At 48.0% G+C, this 16,704-nt stretch overlaps 1 protein-coding gene across 12 annotated transcripts in view; it reads left to right on the forward strand.

Annotated features, from left to right (window-relative positions):
* The window catches only part of ST6GAL1 (ST6 beta-galactoside alpha-2,6-sialyltransferase 1), a 50,980-nt gene that overhangs the window by 4,759 nt on the left and 29,517 nt on the right, over positions 1–16,704 (forward strand). For 2 of the 12 annotated variants that reach the window (XM_065074325.1, XM_065074320.1), the window contains one exon: positions 15,283–15,449. Coding sequence is in view for 5 of the 12 variants with exons in the window: in XM_065074320.1 (XP_064930392.1) it covers positions 15,444–15,449 (6 nt within the window). In the remaining 7 variants the exon portion in view is untranslated. Of the gene's footprint in view, positions 1–628; positions 715–788; positions 836–1,094; positions 1,249–2,000; positions 2,069–15,282; positions 15,450–16,704 lie in introns of those variants that run through there. The other 10 variants (XM_065074326.1, XM_065074321.1, XM_065074327.1 and 7 more) reach the window with 10 other exon arrangements.

Raw genomic sequence — 16,704 nt, forward strand, 5'->3', positions numbered from 1 at the left:
CCCCAGAAACTGTTTGCTTGCTCTTTCCAGTTGAGCAGTGGAAGCGCAGCAGCCAGGGTAGGGACGGTGTACTATGTCCTGTGGCCTTAATTTTCTCTCATGGGGAATAGCACCAGTTTAAGCAGGACCCTGTTTTGGCTTGTGTGGGCAGGGCCTCTCCTGTTCCAGAGTTCAAGCTTTTAGGATAAGACTAATCACATTACATTGCCTAATTAGCACATAACTTGGCAAAATGTATTTGCTTACACTGGTCCTTGCTCACGCTTGTATGTTTGATGGAGAAACAGAAAAGGCTGAAAGCAGTTAAAGCCTGAACCTAGTTTAAGCCAGAAAGTAGCTGTGAGCCCCATTTTCTGTGCTCTGCGCTGCGGGCAGCCCTTGGCACACACCCTGTGCTGCTGGGACACGCGGGTGCTGGGGTGGCCCCACAGGAGCAATGGGCCAGCTGGCTCTCCTGGGGCTGGCAGTGATATGAGGTGCCGAGGGGGAAGCTTCTTGCATCTTGCGAATGACGTACTGCTATGTCTGTGTCGTATATTCAGAATAAGGCAGTTTTGTCGGAGTTCGTCTCTGTCCGTGTTTCTAATAGGGGTAAGATGTGTTTATATTAGGGGTGTGTTTCTAGAAAAGCTCCCTAAAGGTAGGCAGGCAAGGAAGGGCGTTGGTGCTACTGCTGAAGGATTTCTGCAGGCGGATGGGGAAAGTTTCTCCCAGGTAAGTGCAACACCGAGCAAGACCCTCTCCCCTGGCACACTCCTCTGCCAGGAGAGTGTCACCGCTCTCGCTTCAGCCTCGCTAACGGCTCCGTGGGGCGAGGCCACCTCCATTACGGCGGGTATGGGGATGGAGGTGTGGGTGAGCGGGCACCCCGGGGGAGGCTCGGGCTCTGCTGGTCATGGGCAGCGGTTTGTCTCCGCAGCTCTGCCACGGCGGGAGGAGGATGAGGATGCTCTGGAAGCCTCTGCTCTGAATGGTTCTTTCCAGGGAAGCAGCAGCCCTGAGTTTTTTGACCGGTGCCATACCCCCCGGTACCGTTCACCGCCTAACAGCCCGGGCGGCAGCGGGCGGCGGGGCGGGCACCGCTTGCCCCCTCCCCGGCGGCGGCAGCCGGGCTGGCGGCGGCACCACCCCCAGCGCGGCGGCCCCGGCCCCCGCCTCCCCCCGGCTCAGCGCAGCGCCGCGCAGGGGAGCGGCGCTTAAATGCCTCGGCCGCGGCGGCAACAAAGGCGGGCGGCGGCGGCGGCGGCTGTGAGTGACTGCGCGGGCGGCGGGGACGGGGCGCAGGTGCCGCGGTGGGGCGGGAAGGGCCGTGCCCGGCGCAGCGCCGCGGGGGCTCGGCGTGGCTGGGCCGGGGCGGCTCCGGCGCGGGGGCGACGCGCGAACGGTCTCGAGTGAGCGGCGCGGGGCGCTGCCTTGAGTGACAAGTGCCAGCTCCGCTGCAGCGTAACTTTATTAATACCTTTTGGTTTGTTTGCTTTTAATTCTTACAGCCCCATAAGTGTAAACTTTTAAGCGGTAATTGTTCATGGCCGTAGCTGCCCGGGCATTGCGTCTCCCCTGCCTCGGCCGGACACCCCGGCCGCTGCCCGGGCTTCACTCCCCGGGAAGCGCTGCGGTCCCGGAGCCGCTCGGCGAGGCTTTGCCAGCAGAAAACCCGGTCGATCCCGGCCAGGGAGACTGCTCCGGTGCCTCCGAGGGAGGTTGACCGGGGAATGAGGCAGATAATGCGAACGAAAAACGTACCCTATTCTTCCAGCCCCTTCCTCTCCTTGTATCTGTGTTTGCTCTCGTGAATTTAAGTGATCTCTGCTGGCCTGGGTCAGTCCGTAGGGACCTGCAAGTTGTAGCAAGGGATATACCCTGTAAGTAATTTTAGAAGTAGCTAGATTGGTTTTTAATAGCTCACAGCAGGTCAGACTGTAGAGAAGAAAAATAATGTTCAATGTGTTTTTGTTTTGCCATACACTCGTAGGTTTGTTTTATTTATTTTTTTTTTTCAGGGCAAATCTTGTTTGCTGTATTTACAAGCTCCCCTGCTAATCAGAGCAATAGAAGGAGACCTGGGGAGGTAAAGGAATGGGAACTGCTGCTGCTCGATGCTCTTTCCATAACTGCTTGCTGCAACTGGATCTAATCACTGACAGTGTCAAAACAAAAATATCTGAGAGGGAGAAGGTGCCATTGCAGGGCAGCTGGATGTAGCAGGAGATTTTCTTGGCTGTGAGGGAGTGAGAAACCAGAGCTGCCTATTAATGTGCAGGGAATGAATATAACTTGCAACGTGCAACTCCTTCTTTAGTGGCGTGCTCACTGGACTGTGCTTGCCTAAAAGGTTGGTAGCTAATTAACAGGATTTTATAACTGTCCTTACATGAAGGATTGTGGAATAGTTTTCCTGAGCTGGGATAACCTCAGGTACGTGGGAGCACTGTCATGCACATCTGTGCCATCCTCCTGCTCAAAGGGGAGGCAGAGGAAGGAGACCACAGCAGCATGGGATAGGCTTACCTGAAGTGTGTTACTGAGGGGGAAAGGGGTGGCTTTCTGGCCTCAGCTTTTGCTGCAAAAACTGGTTATTTGCCTTGGTTGCCTGTGTCTTGGAGGGTTGTCCTCATCGGCTAGAGGCCAGGACAAGATGAGGTAGTGAGCGCACATCCCTCACACTTCATAACCTTGCCTTGTGCCTGGGTCCTGGTGTCAGTGAAGGTTTAGGTGAAGCTTTGAGTAACTGAGGAGTTTGTATAGACATGAGTGATGCTGAATGTTCCCCAGGAGGAAGAATATTCCCAGGAAAAATCTTCCCCAGAAGGCCCCTGGGACAGAGGCCAAGAGTGTCTGATGAGGCAAGCTTTTCCTATTAGCTGCAGCTTTTGCTGTTGGAGGGTGAGGGCTTGGCTGGCTGGAGTCAGCAGGCACAGGGACCTCTGAGGGCAGGTCTCCTCTGCTCTGGGCAGCCGATCTCCTCACTTCACCATAAGCTGCTGCTTTGGAGGTGATACAGATACAGAGTCTAGACAGATAATCTGTTTTCTTCTTGTTAAGCTAATAAATGGGTTTGATGCTGCTGGAGGTGATCGTGCTGCAGAGACACGCAGCTCTGTGGTGCTGAGGTGTGTGTGTGTGTGTGTGTGTGTGTGTGTGTGCGTGTGTGTGCTTGGGGAGCTCCAGTGCAGCTGCTGTGGGTGCTGAGGACAGGACAGCCCTGTGGGGCTGCAGCTTGACTCCAGACAATTCTGTCCCCTGGCTCGCTTTCCTTCATTTTAGGGTCTCTGCTCTTAGGTAGGCTAAATACTGTGGAAGGAGCTCTGGTCTGCACTGCGCTGGTATGCAAAGCAGTAACTCAGTGTGGGCTTTGTTGTGTATTGTGGAGTCCTCTGCCTGTGTGCCTCTGGCAAAAGCTGTGGCTGGTCTGAAAATGGAGAGGGACACCCCATGCAGTGAGCTGCCACAGTATCAGCGGTGCTGCACTGCTCTGCTGGGTGTGTATGCCTCTCTTGCTGTCAGCGAATGGGAGGTTAAATTTCAGAAAACAGGAGGAATACACATGACCATCTCTAGCTAATTTCTGTGCAAACAAATATTTGTTCATGGGGCTTTGATAAGCAGGTAGCTTGCTCAGGTGGCTACTGTTTCTTTGCAAATACTCTGTAACTTGGTTAAAACCAAACCACACACAGAAATGGAGGTACATCGTTGTTTGCTGAGGCCTAGTTTGCTATGGACAAAATCAGCAAATACTTAAATCTTGATTAGAAGCAGTTGCTGGTAGACTCCTCTATTGCAGGAGCTGGAAATGCATGGTAGGAATTGGAGGTGCCTGTACGAGCTGGCCAGGGATGGTCTAATGAATAGCAAAGTGGACACAGCCAGTAATGGTTCATATCTTTAACTCTGTCCTTGAGACTGTGATGCAAGAGGAACTTGACTGCAGAGCAGATTACTGTATGTTCAGAGGCTTATTTCCCTGCCTGCCTCTGTCAGAGGATAGACAGTTTGCTGAAGGGCAGCCCTTTGCCAAAGGTAGCTGGTGTGTGACGTTGCCACGCAGGCATCTTAACCACAGGTGCTTGGGAACTGCACGTCTCTCCCTGCTTCTGTGTTGCTCCAAGAGGCAGAGAGTGATAATGGGTGCTGGCCAGAACCCATGTCAGGTTGTCCTGCCCTGTGCTCTCAGGCTGGCTGGCATGGAGGAGATGTTTGACCTCAAGTTCTTCCACCTCTTGTGCTTCTCCTGACCCACTGGACCTGTTGCATTGCCAGCTTTTGAAAGGGCAGAAATGATGCAGCAGAGTCATGGTCCTGCTCAATTTCCACAGGAGAGGCTAAGCAGCGTGCACAACCCTTGGTGAAAATGTAATTTTCCTGTTCTCAACTCAACAGTCATAAAGATCATGATAGAAGACCGTACAGAATCGTTTTGATGCTCTTTTCTGAGCATCATAGCCCTTGTATTTTGCTAGGGTGATGTAAATCACAATTCTGCACAGGATTAGCAATCAAAGAGTATTATGAATCAATCTGATACTTTGTTTTAACCATAGCCCTTCTTAGATTGCTGAACTTAGACTGCTGAACTTAGATTGCTGAATTATAGCTTTCGCTGGAACTGCTTTGCTGAGGATGGGCTTTGCTTCGGAGTGTGAGGTGGCCCAACTGCTGGAGATCTTTGTGTTTGGACAGCATTTTTATTGAGATTACGTAGAGATTGACTGAAATTCCTGATCGCTTCAGATGTGCTTGAAGTCTGCACTGCTTGACTGGTAACTTGTCTATGAAGTGTGAAATAGAAGTATACTGCCTTTGAATGTTCTTTTAATTATAATTGTGCTGATTGAAAAACTAGAAGATGAAGTGAGATGCTTTCAGTATAAAGTGCTCTTAGATGTCTAGCCAGCAGGAAGCATTGTTATCAGATGCTCTAATCACTTGCGTGATTAAAAACCTTGGAAAAACGAAAGTATTTGAGGCTCTTGCTTACAGGTAAAAATCAAGCTTTGTTGCCTTTCTGAAATGTGTGTGTTCCCTGGTGTGAGAGCTGGTAAAGGTCCTTTCAAGTGGTGTGTGTGTATGGCAGCATGTTCACCTGCAGGTCTTGGGTATGAAATCCAGTTTGGTCTTTGAGATGCTAGGAATTTGTCTGGAAAAGAAGTGATGGGGCGGTGTGATGGAGCACCTCTGTGCAATGCGGGAGGTCTGTCCTCTAGTTTTTTTGTTTCAGCAGGTCCCAAGTGGTGCCTTTGCTTAGCTGGGGTTTGCTGGCCCCTCAGCAGCGTTTGGGCGCGCTGAGTTTCTGCCTTGGGTGCTTGGCTTGGGGTGTCTCTTGAACTTACAGTTGTGCCAGCAAGTCATCAGATGGTCTTAAATATTTGCTCGTGGTTTGTTGTTCACCATTTAGCACAACCCTGTTCTCAAATAAAGGTTACACAGAAAATAGCAAGACTTGCTTATTCTTACTTCCTTATAGCTCAAAAAGTCTGTTTGTGAGAACTTTATTTGAAATAGAAGCAATGCAAAGAATAATCCCACCTTTTACCAACAGGATGCTGCAAGGCAGGGAGGCCTCTGCTTTTTCACATTTACTCCTGTGCCCCACATGCCTTTGCCTGGGCACAGTACGTCTGTGCAGGCAGGAGGGGAGAGAGTTACCAGCCTGTACTAACGCTTCCCTCTGCTCCTGATGCGTTTCCTCTGGGAACTGGCAGCTGCTGAAAACGAACTGAGCAAAACTGCTTGCTGGTGTGTACCCATGTGCTGCTGGAGGGAGCAGAGACCCTGAATGCACACAGCGCGGGAGGCCAGTCTGTCTGTCTGTCTGCTGCATGCTCATGTCTATTCAGCAGCTCCCATGGCACTGGCAGGCGTGTTTGTCATGGAGCCGGGCCGTGCCTAGGGTTCCCAGGGCTGAGAGAAACTGGGAACAACCTAATGCTCCTGTCGTAAATGTTGCATCCATTCCTGTGTACGATGCATGAAGCAATTTACGTTTTCAACTGTAAAATTTTGCAGAAAAATATAACTTGTTGACATCAGTGTTTGATTACTTTTTTTTTTTTTAATGTTATTATGGCTTGCCCTTTTAATCTTTGTAACACAGCATTTGTCAATTAGCAAATCAAAACAGTTCAGATCAGCCTGACTGTGTTTGCTGGGTTTTCTGCAGGTACCCTGCCAGCAGAGTCCATTGTCCTGAAGAGAATAGGGTGACACTCAGTGGGGTGACACGACAATAGAAATTGTCCTGGCAATCTTGCAGCAGTGATAACTACTTTCTAAAGTGGATCTCCTGGGGACTAAAGGAGATCCACTGTTATAGTGTTCCCCTGCTCCCCTGCGGATGGCTTAATCTCAAGGAGCTGCTTTTTATCTCGAAATAACATTTAACTCTCAATACCAGAATAACGAGTTGTTTGTTTGTAAGACAGAGCCCTCAGGAAACGCTGCAAGCCTGTGCCTTCTGGACAGAGCGGCTCAGGCACAGAGCATCTCAAAAGCAATTAGTTTGTATTTTAAATAAATAAATAAATAGAAATCTTCCCTGATTGCTCAGAGAATATACCTTCATGCAATGAGTTGCATTGCCTAGCAAGACTGAAAATTTGAGCATGATTCTTTGGTAGCTGAGTTGAGATGTTATACATGATCTAGTAAACGGACTAGAGTTGGACCAAGGGTTGGACTCGATGATCTCTGAGGTCTTTTCCAACCCAGTCGATTCTGTGATTCTGTGTGATTTCTTTATTTGCTTGTTATTTTTTATTTTTTTCTCCTGCCCCCAAGCTATAGTTGTGCATAACGTAAGTATTTAACTTGGGTCCAGGGGTGGATAATCACTGTGTTATTTCTTGACTGTTCCTATGACCCAACTGCAATTCTTTTGTTCTTTGTGCTTGCAAGGGGTCTTATAAAAATTAGAGGTTTGGATGTACAAGATGATAATTGTTGGGATCAAACTATGTATTTTTTTATTTTGTTTACATTTTTAATACAAATTTATATTAATACTCCACTCTTATTTCCCCAGCAGAGATTCAGTATAAAGAGTTGTTGGGGAGTTGGGCACTTCAATTGAGGTCCTTTAGCAGAAATGGAGCAGAGATGGAAACTTGTGTTCTGGGTCCTGTGTGCTGATTTTTCACAGACGAGTCTGACTGAAGTGCTGTATATGTTTTAGGAGACTCTGGTAGGTCCTGGGTGGATTTTGCTTTCACCCAGGCAATTGTGTCTGTGAATTTGAACCTTGTTTCCTGTTAACAGCTGTTCTTGCAATCTTGAAATTCATTTTTCACAAATGCTCATGTCTGTGCAAGAGTGGAGCTTTCCTGGGAACATCATGAAAGAGTGACCAGTTGTGCCTTAATAAATCCCTTCCAGGACTGGGTGGCATGTATTTTATGGAGTCTGTAACTCTGCTTAGGAAGCTGCCTTGTGCCTCTGTCCTGGAGGGGAACCTCCTCTCCACTAAGTGACATGCTATGGGTTACCTCCAATAAGTGCTGAAGGGGCTGGATTTAGTGGAACAGAGATGGGATTCAGGTTGGATGAATTGGGAACAGAGCTGAAGGAAATAGTCCCAAGGATGCACTTTTGTGTTGGAGGCAGGGAGATTCCTGAAGACAAAGGTGGAATCGGTAGCAATAAATATTGCTTGCCTGTAACATGAAAGCATATTTTGAGAGACGTGAGAGCTGGAAAAGGAAGAAGAGCGATGCTGGAAGGACACTTCAATTCAAGAATTGCTTGCGTGATGGATTGGTCAGACTTTCTGCTCCCAGTACAAAGTGGGGACTGAGGGATCATTGGCATTTTTGGGCTCTTCAAATTTAATTTAATGTGTGTTAAAGAAGAGTCATCTTGAATCTGGCAAAATGAGCAGATCATCTACGGATTGAGGAACCTGAAAAGGCCGTGAGGACTTGGCATTGAGCAGTGGCCCCACATGTGGTGTGCAGGGACCGCTGCTGTGCTGACCATGCCAAGCCAGCAAGGCTCTGTATCAGGGATCTGGAAAGCGCAGAGAGCTGGAAGGAATCTCCTTTTATTTAGATTTATCTGCTGGTTTTCAGAGCACTCACTACTTGCTGTCTTCTGTTGAATTCTTTTATAACATAGCGTGGGGGTGGACAGGGAATATTTTAGGTCCTGTGGATTCGGTTCAGCAATTTCAAATGTGGTTAGGAGTGCGTATTTAAATTGAGGGGAACTCCTTCAAGCCTGCACCTGGGGTAAAAACCAAGTTAATTTTCAAGTGTGGTGTAGCTCCCTTTTGCCTTTCCTCTCTCAATTTTGGAATTTCTTAGCGCTTTGTAAATCACTTTGCAAAGCACCCATCTCTTTCAGATGGACAACACAGATGTGTTTCAATGAGCTACACGTTCTGAGGTTGAGGAGTTTTCCTAGTTAGTAGGGGAGTGCATTTGAATAAATATTTTAATAGATATTCATGGATTGTGTAATTAGATGGATAGATGACCATATACTTGCAATCTAAGGAGGAAAATTCAGAAAGGTTAATTAAGGGTTAGTTGTAAAAATGATGTCAGAAATGGTATTAAGTTTCAGCATGGGTACTCTTGATTAAATTTAGTTTAATTCATGCTGAAAGTGAATGGAAATGAAGGAAATTGAAGCTTACCGTAGCCACAGATGTGAGGAGGTACCAAGGTCATTAATGCGTTTTAGCTCATACTTTTAAAATTCGTGCCTGTCTCCATGCAGACAACACTCTGGAAGCTTGACTTTTTTTGAAGTATTTCAGAAATGCCTTTTTCACACCCCTATTCCTTTCACAATCTCCGGGCCGAGATTTTTTGCTGGGTGAGCACAGCGAGTAAAACCCTATGGGTAACGTTTCATATGCTTAACTTTTACACCTAAACATCATCTCACTGGTGCGAGCATTTCACATCTGTGAGGTGTTCTCACGTTACGTCTTTCCACAGGTATGCACCGAAGCAGGTCGGTGTGGCGATGGAGTGGCTGCCTCTGGGGCTGCAGGAGCAGGCAAGGGTTGGTTCTGTCACAGCTGTTGCTGCCCAGGGCTCAGCATCACCATCCGCAGGGGTTTAGGCCAAGTCTTAGACCGCGCATCTGTCAGAGAGTTTATCAGGCAGCGCTCAGCCTCCTCAGCGGTGGTCGGATTGGCAGCTGAGCTGATAAAACCAGTAGCTGCTGTCAGGAGGTCTCAGGTCTTGCTTACCAGCTTCCACCCATGCAAATCTCCCCTGGTTGCCCTAACTCCCTAATCTGGAAGAAAACAAATCCAGGGTGTGATTAAACACTACACAGGGCTCCCATTAAGTGGAGGGAGCACCTGTGAGCGTGTTGCCAGCCCCCGTGTCCCCTGAGCCTGCAGTCCCAACGTGTGCTGTCCCAGGAGCTGTGGGATGCTGATGATGGCTTTTGGAGAGCCTGGCCCACCATTTCCACCCTAAGCTCACCTGTCAGGATTTTGGTAGCTGCAGGCTGTGCTGGTGGTGTTTTCATGGCTAGATTTACCATCACTGGCAGCTTTTCTAAAGTGAAACATGCAGGTTGGGTAAGAAGGTAATCTCATCCTGCTTCTCCCTGTCTGAGATTGCTCTGCCGGCTATTGAATATTTTAATGCTGTGTGTTGCAATGTTTCAGTAGTTTTAAAGCGTTTCTTAGATGGGCAGACTAAAAAGCACCTTGCAGGCATGCCCAGAATATTGAATCCACGCACCTTTTCCCATGGCCAAATGCCTGGCTAACCATGTACTTCAAGAAACCTTCTACTCCTTCCACTATTACTCCTTCCAGCCCCTCTCAGCTCCTGCCAGATTCCTGGCAGCCATCTCACAGAGAACTTCGGATTTCTCTGGTCCTTGAGCATCTTTGAGCCCCCCAACATCCTTTGCTCTTGTTCTCTTAGGTTTCATGAAAACAAACTCTGCAATTGAAAGAAAAAATCAAACACAGGGGAGAAAAACATATAAAAAATCCCCAAACAAACCAACAGCAAAAAAAACCTAAAAAACACCCAAAAAACCAAGCAACAAAAAAAAACCCACAACACCAAAATAAACCCACCCAAACCAAAACCCCCTCCAAATGTCCAGATATGTTCTGCCTCTCTGTAGTTACATTTCTTATCTTTCCCCAAACTGGACTTAGCCTTTGGTTTTATCAATAGTTCTAATGAAATTTTTTACAGCCACTTACCAGGAAACTGTTAGTTATGTGTTTTTGACAAAAAGTGTACTGGTTCAGAGCAGGTGAGCTGCAAAAACTAGCCCTTAAAAAAAGCCTGGGAGAAGCTACTTTGGTGTTGCTCACTGGAGGAAGAGCAGTTATTCAGCTCTGGTTTGGGGAGGAGGATCAAAGAAGTTGAGTTTATCTCAAGCAAGATCTCAACTCCCCCTACAGCTGAAGGGATGGTGTTTGTGTTCCTGTGTCTTCTGCAGTGCCATTGGATTTGTCCAGTGCTCACAAAGACTTCTTGTTCTGGTGTCAAGTTTGTTGCCTAAGCACAAACTGGCCAACTTCTGTGTGTACCTCAAATTAATTGCAGCAGTAGCCCTAGGCTTGTCCTAGAAGTTGCTTTAATGAATGTGGCTTTAATGAGAGTGGAGGGACTTTTGCATTTCCCCTGGAAACTGCTGCCTTCTGCTCCTCTAGCTTCAGCAGCAGTTGGTGTCCAAAGTCTTCCTCCTGCAGTATTGTGAAGCAACTGTATTGAGTAAAGGTCAACGATAGCTTGTTTGGCTGAAGGCTTCAAAACCAGGCAAAGCTCTGTCCCATCAGAATGAATGTTACTCATGGAATTCCTGTAGTTCATGCCTTTGATGTTATTTTTTATTATAGTTTATTTATAAGAAAGTTCCATTTTGTAGCAGAGGTGTATTCTAGTAGCATCAACAATGCCAAAAATTTATGTATAAATACAACAGTTTACATTGTAGAGATGGCAGGTTTATCAAATATTATTGTGACCTTGTGGAACTGTTAAGCTCTCAACCTGGGCCTTAATAGCAGGAGGGAAGGCTTGCAAAGCCAGGCTCTCGGGAAGCAGTATAGTGTTTAACTTACTTATATAGCCCAAATTTGACTTGTGTGTGCACTGCAGCTTCTTATTGAATGGTTTCACAGCTTCTTCCCAGTGTGATTCTGCCTTTCTTGTGCAAAATGAATGTGTATTTGTGATTTGTTGCCTTTTTTTGCTGCTCGAGGTTGTGCTTTACTTGTGCACTTAAACCCTGCACTAAAGACAGAAACCCACGTTCTCCAGTATGCTTCTCTGTAGTGCTCCTCATAAATGTCTGAGCATCTGCAGTTTGCAATGCATTTGTTGGAAAATATCTCTGCATAATGGGGACCTGAGGCGTGCACAAGGTACCCAGCCAATTTTGGGTGTTCTTCTGGGAGTTTGCCAAGACTTCACTTCTCCTAATAATTTCTGGCGCCCATTGAAATGCTATTCTGGTGCTGAGAACTCAGCCCATGTGCAGACTTGGTCATGGGTCTGACCTTATGCAAGGATCTGGCAATAAGGGATGTGAAAAGTTTATTTTAAGGTGTTTGTTTGGTTTCATAGCAGCTTTAACAGAAGCAAGGCAGGAATCACTTCTCTCTGGCAGCTTTGATTTACCTCTTTCATGGTACTTTGTCTGGCCTTCGTGCCTTATTTGCAACACTCCTTTTTTAACTTATTGGAAAAAAAAAATCCCAGGCACAACCTTGTTTTAGTGCTGTCATTTAGAGAGTGCTTCTGCTGCGAGCTGGACTCCTCAGTCCACCACACAGACTTCTGCCACTCAAGTGTTCAGCAGATGGTAGTAATGAAACGATTTTCTCTGTGGACCACTGGTGGAGAGAATAAGATGTTTCACTGATAGGTTGTGTGGAGAGGATTTGTTGGCCGGCTGGCACTGGTGACCTGTGGGCTCTGCTCATGGCCCAAGAGACAGGTAATTGCTCCAGCTGTTGCCTCTTCTTCAGCTTGTTCCAAGACCAACTCCTGGTCCTTGCCTTAGTCTTCTTCCTTGACCAGTCCTGGTCTGAAGCTCATCAGCATCTCATTCCCGTTCCTGGCTGAGCCCTTGCCTGAGCTTCACATCCCGTTCTCCTGCATGAGATAGACCTGTCCTACCCAGGCTTTTTTCCTCCTCCCATCATCTCCTTCCCTGAGGGACGTGAGCAGTGGGTGCAGCTGTCTGCTAGTGGTGGTGTGTGCTTGTGTCCCTGCTCCCCAACAGGACACCCTGCAGCAGCATGTGTCGGTGCTGGTCTGAGCTGCTGCATCGCATGGCCTGGGGGCACTCGGGGATTTTATGCTGCTCTGCAGTGGTTCAGTGATTTTCTATTTAACCGTAATTAACCTGACAGGCAGGGTTTTGATTATTATGTGGTAGAAGAGCTGTGGTGACAAGATTTCTAATTTGGGTATGAATCAGCATTAACAATTAAGCAATAAACAAATACCATTTCTTTTACAAGAACACAGCAGGATGTTCTCCTCTGCCACAGCATCTGTTAGGCAATTGGTTATGCTGCAGCTGGCTAAGGTGGGAGGAGAAATTCTCATCCATAGAAAGCAGATAAGCCATATGTCTCTGCCAGCTGCCCTGGGAGGGGTGCTGGACGACAGTTGAGGCTAGCAGCCTTCTCTCCTTGTCCCACAGCCTGTGGTTCCCGACTGTTAGTGCACATACCCGTCATGCTTGAGCCTGGATGTTGCTAGGATATTAATTAATTTCTTTCAGGCAGATGAACTCACCTGGGCTGGTACTAGACCTTCAGCATCCTCCACTATCTTTCCATACAGATCCTATGTCTGAGGAGGAAAGAATAATTAATGATAAATTAACGATAACTTTTCACAGAATGGACTGGGTTGGAAAAGACCTCAGAGATCATCGAGTCCAACCCTTGGTCCAACTCTTGTCCGTTTACTAGATCATGGCACTAAGTGCCATGTCCAATCTCAGTTTAAAAACCTCCAGGGACGGCGAGTCCAGCACCTCCCTGGGCAGCCATTCCAGTGCCTGACCACTCTCTCTGTAAAGAATTTCTTTCTAATATCCAGCCTAAATTTCCCCTGGAAATTACATTTACAACACTGTTGTGTGTGAGAGGGTAATTTTGGGTCATTACTTGGTATTTTCTCTTCCAGTAACTCTCTACTGGTTTTCCTGGTGGTGCAGATGCTTGCGCTGTAGAAATGCTGTGTTGCTTAATTTGTCAAACTCAGGCTCGACCAGAAGGCAAGGGGGCCTGGTCACTCTCATGCTCATGGCTTGTAGGACAAGTGCTGAGGATTCCAGCTCTGCTGTGGGATACTGCCCATCCTGTAGCTTGTGGCTCCCAGCATGGGCTCTGTGCACATCTGGAAGGAGCTGGGCCACCAGAGATGCTCCTGAGCAGGCGATCTCACTGTCCTGCTGTGGTGAGGGTTGCATGTCCCCTTCATCCTCTTATCTCTCAGAGGTGCTGGTGGGTATTTCTGAGCACTGTGTACCCCCTTCATGGGAAGCAACAGGTAGACGGCTGAGCCGTTGGTCCCAGCCTGGCTGTTGTGATCCCTCTCCCAGCTCTCTGGCTGCCCCAGGTGCTGCTGTGGCAGAAGCCACACACCTTTGGTGTCATCTCTGGGTTCACTTTTCGGTCACATATAAAGGCAGTCTTGGGAAGGGAGAAGGGAGCCAGATGTGGATTGTCATACGTTTTTAAAAGTGGTGTCCCTGAAGAAGTGCTCCCTGGCTGGACAACTGGTATGCAGGGCTTGCTCAACAACCTGTGCTCCTCTGCATCCCTTTCCTCTCCTGTTTGCCTAATTTGTCTAGCTTAAATGTGCCCTTACTGCAGGCCACAAAGCCTGGTGTGCAATGACACTGCTGAGCTGGCTGGCTGGGGATTTCCTAGCCTGGCATGTAAGTGTGCTGCGGCTCAGGCTCACCATTACTCATCCAGCCTTCCTGTGCTGCAGTACAGCTGTCCTGTGGTCTGCCCATCCAAATGTTCTCCCCTGAGGGTGTCCAGCTCTGATTGCTGTTGGCTCACCCCTTGCTGGGTGAGGTGGCTCTCAAAGGGGCAGCTACATGGAACTACTGCGGCTGGGAGAAGCAAAGAACGTTATTTTTCAGTGTAGCAGCCAGCTCTTTGTTTTCCTCCCCTTTGACGTAACCCTCAAGTGTCATTTTAGTTTCGTTATTTCTCACCCAGAGAGAACCCGCACCAGCTGGCACTGGTGGGACTTCAGTGCTTGTGGTAGGGCTTTGCGTGCCAGTGTTGCTTTGCACTGGGCTGCACCCCTCTTCTTTTTTCTACTTTCCTCCTTTCTTGCTTTTTATCTCTCTTTATCTTCCACCCTTTCCTCATCACACAAAGCTTGTAAAGCTTAAGCTTACCTCTTCCCACAGCATTCCCTCCCCTGCCACGGTGTGCTGCAGTGTGTTAGGGTCCTTGAATGGTGCAAGCTGGCAGTAATTTGGGAAATCAGCATATTAGGGCCTCTCTTGAAGCTGTGAATACTTGGGTTCCCTGCTGAGAGGAGAAAGCTGAGCTGCTGGACTCAGGGGTGAAACATATGCCAGGCCATGCACATACACTGGAAACTTGCCCAGGGCAGGATAATTATGGGAGGCAGCGTTTTCAAATGTACTCTCACTCGCTAAACAGTCTTGTGATTAATATCTTATTTAAGAGGATTTTAGGACGCGTGCTGCAGTTACACTGAGTTTCTTTTCGAAGTAGGGGAGAGGTTAGAAAAGTAAACTCTAAAAAAAGGCTTTTGTGTTTGGAGGAAGGGTCATCAGATAAGTGCAGCGCATCACTGCTCCCTTGCATCAGCACAGGCAGGGGGTTTTGCTATTTATGGTTCAGAGGCACAGGCATCCGCAAGAGGGGCTTTGTACATGCATTTATGCAGGCTGCATTGCTGAGATCTCCTTAGGGACCCAGACCGCCAGTGCTGAGGGTCAGTTCTGCCCTGGTCTCGGCATTGCCAGCTCTCCCTGGCCTGGTGCCTAGAGTTAGACTCTGGGGAGTCTAACAGTCTAACCAGCCAGCAGGTCTTCACCAGCCTTCAAAATAAGACTCTGTGTGCTGTTTTACTCGGGCACAAGTAACATTTAAAGGTGTTGGTGGCTTGGTTGTTGGTCTTACTCAGGACACCCTGACCTGTGGTGTGGGTGCAGCAGCATCTGCAGGCTCTGGGCATTTCTGTGTTGCTGTTCTGTGGTGCCAGCAGACAGTTGTAGTCCCCAGTCTTCTGGTTTCTGATCAATCTGTGGCTGTCTAACATCTTCCTCTTAATTTCTTTCTAGGCTAGAGAATTCGATTAGAAGGGAGATGGGAGCATGAAGAATTGTGTGCAGAGCACAGATGTGCTCCCCGTGGTGGTGTCTCCTATGCATCTTACCTGTCAATCTGCTTCTGCCTGGAAGGCTTTAGTAGGAACTGCTGTGGACTGCCAAGTAACCTGGAGATGAAGGTGATGACCATGGTTCTTTTCTCATCCCTGCCCATCTTTTCCTTTTCACATGCCTGCAGCATGAGCACGACTGCTGTTGGCATGATGAGGCTACACACATTCAGTGGCACTGCTGTTTACACCAGGGCTGTTTCGATTTGCATGCAGGGCTGGGAGGACGGTAAAGAAAGTGGGAAGGGTTCTCTGCCATCCCCCTCGCAACTATCCTATATTTCTCTTTTAAAGCAAAATAAAACATTTATTCTGCTTCCTGTGGGAGCCCATGTTGATATGTATTGGTTATGCTCCAGAGATACATGTCTAAGATCCAATGATTATTCTGACTTGCATAAAATTAGTATAAGATGTATGCTGAGGCTCATCTCAGGGTTTTCCCCAGAAAAACCTCTGGGGATATAACTGGCGATGCTTAGAGTAATTAGCCAGCTGCTTTCACAGCTGACCTCTGCTGAAGATGCCTGAAGTGCTTGTGTTGTTGGTGGCATTACTGTTCCTTTCTGTCACTCTTCCTGCCAACATCTTGCACCTTAACGCAGCACTGAGCTGTTGGCAGCTGCCTCCTGGGATGACGAGCTAGTCCAAAAGATCTGTATCATATATTGAATATTCCTAGAGCTTTATGCTTCAGTTTTGGACCTAATTAGTACAATATTGTGTGAATGTTGCTACCCTTTGACATGCAGTTACTGTACACCATAAGGTTTTGATCATGCAAAGTGAGATGCTTGGGCAGCCTGAGCCATTGCAGTGACTGGGGAGGTGGTGCTGCTGGAGTCCCTGTTCCCTTGTGCAAGGGAAAGCAAACTTGGCAGGGGACATTTTTAGAGGTGACTGCAAACGGCAGTACGGGGTTTATGCCTGTTTTTGTGTGTGAAGAAGGTTTGGGAAGACCTCAATGTATAGCTGCTGCTTTAAATCCTTAACTTGCTGGCATCGAGTGCCAGATGTTGCTCCCCACCTCCTTCTCTGCTGGAAACATGCTAATCTCGCCTCTCCGCTTAAAACCTGAATCTTTAATATGGAAAATGCACTACCCTTTCTCCCTCTCTACCCGAGGAATGCTTCTCCCTCCCAGTGTTGTATTACCTTTAGCATTGCAAACTGGAACACTTGGGCTGTGCTGGTGGAGCTGCAGCAGCCTGCCTGACCGGGGGGCTGCTGGATTTCCACCCGCAAAGAGGGCAGAGAACAGCCGGAATTTGCATGGATGTCAAGATGAAGCAGTATGGGGCCTGGGCAGTGCTGGCTGGAGGTA

The sequence above is a fragment of the Columba livia genome, chromosome 9 (genome assembly GCF_036013475.1).
Source record: "Columba livia isolate bColLiv1 breed racing homer chromosome 9, bColLiv1.pat.W.v2, whole genome shotgun sequence".
In the NCBI taxonomy this organism is placed as follows: Eukaryota; Metazoa; Chordata; class Aves; order Columbiformes; family Columbidae; genus Columba; species Columba livia.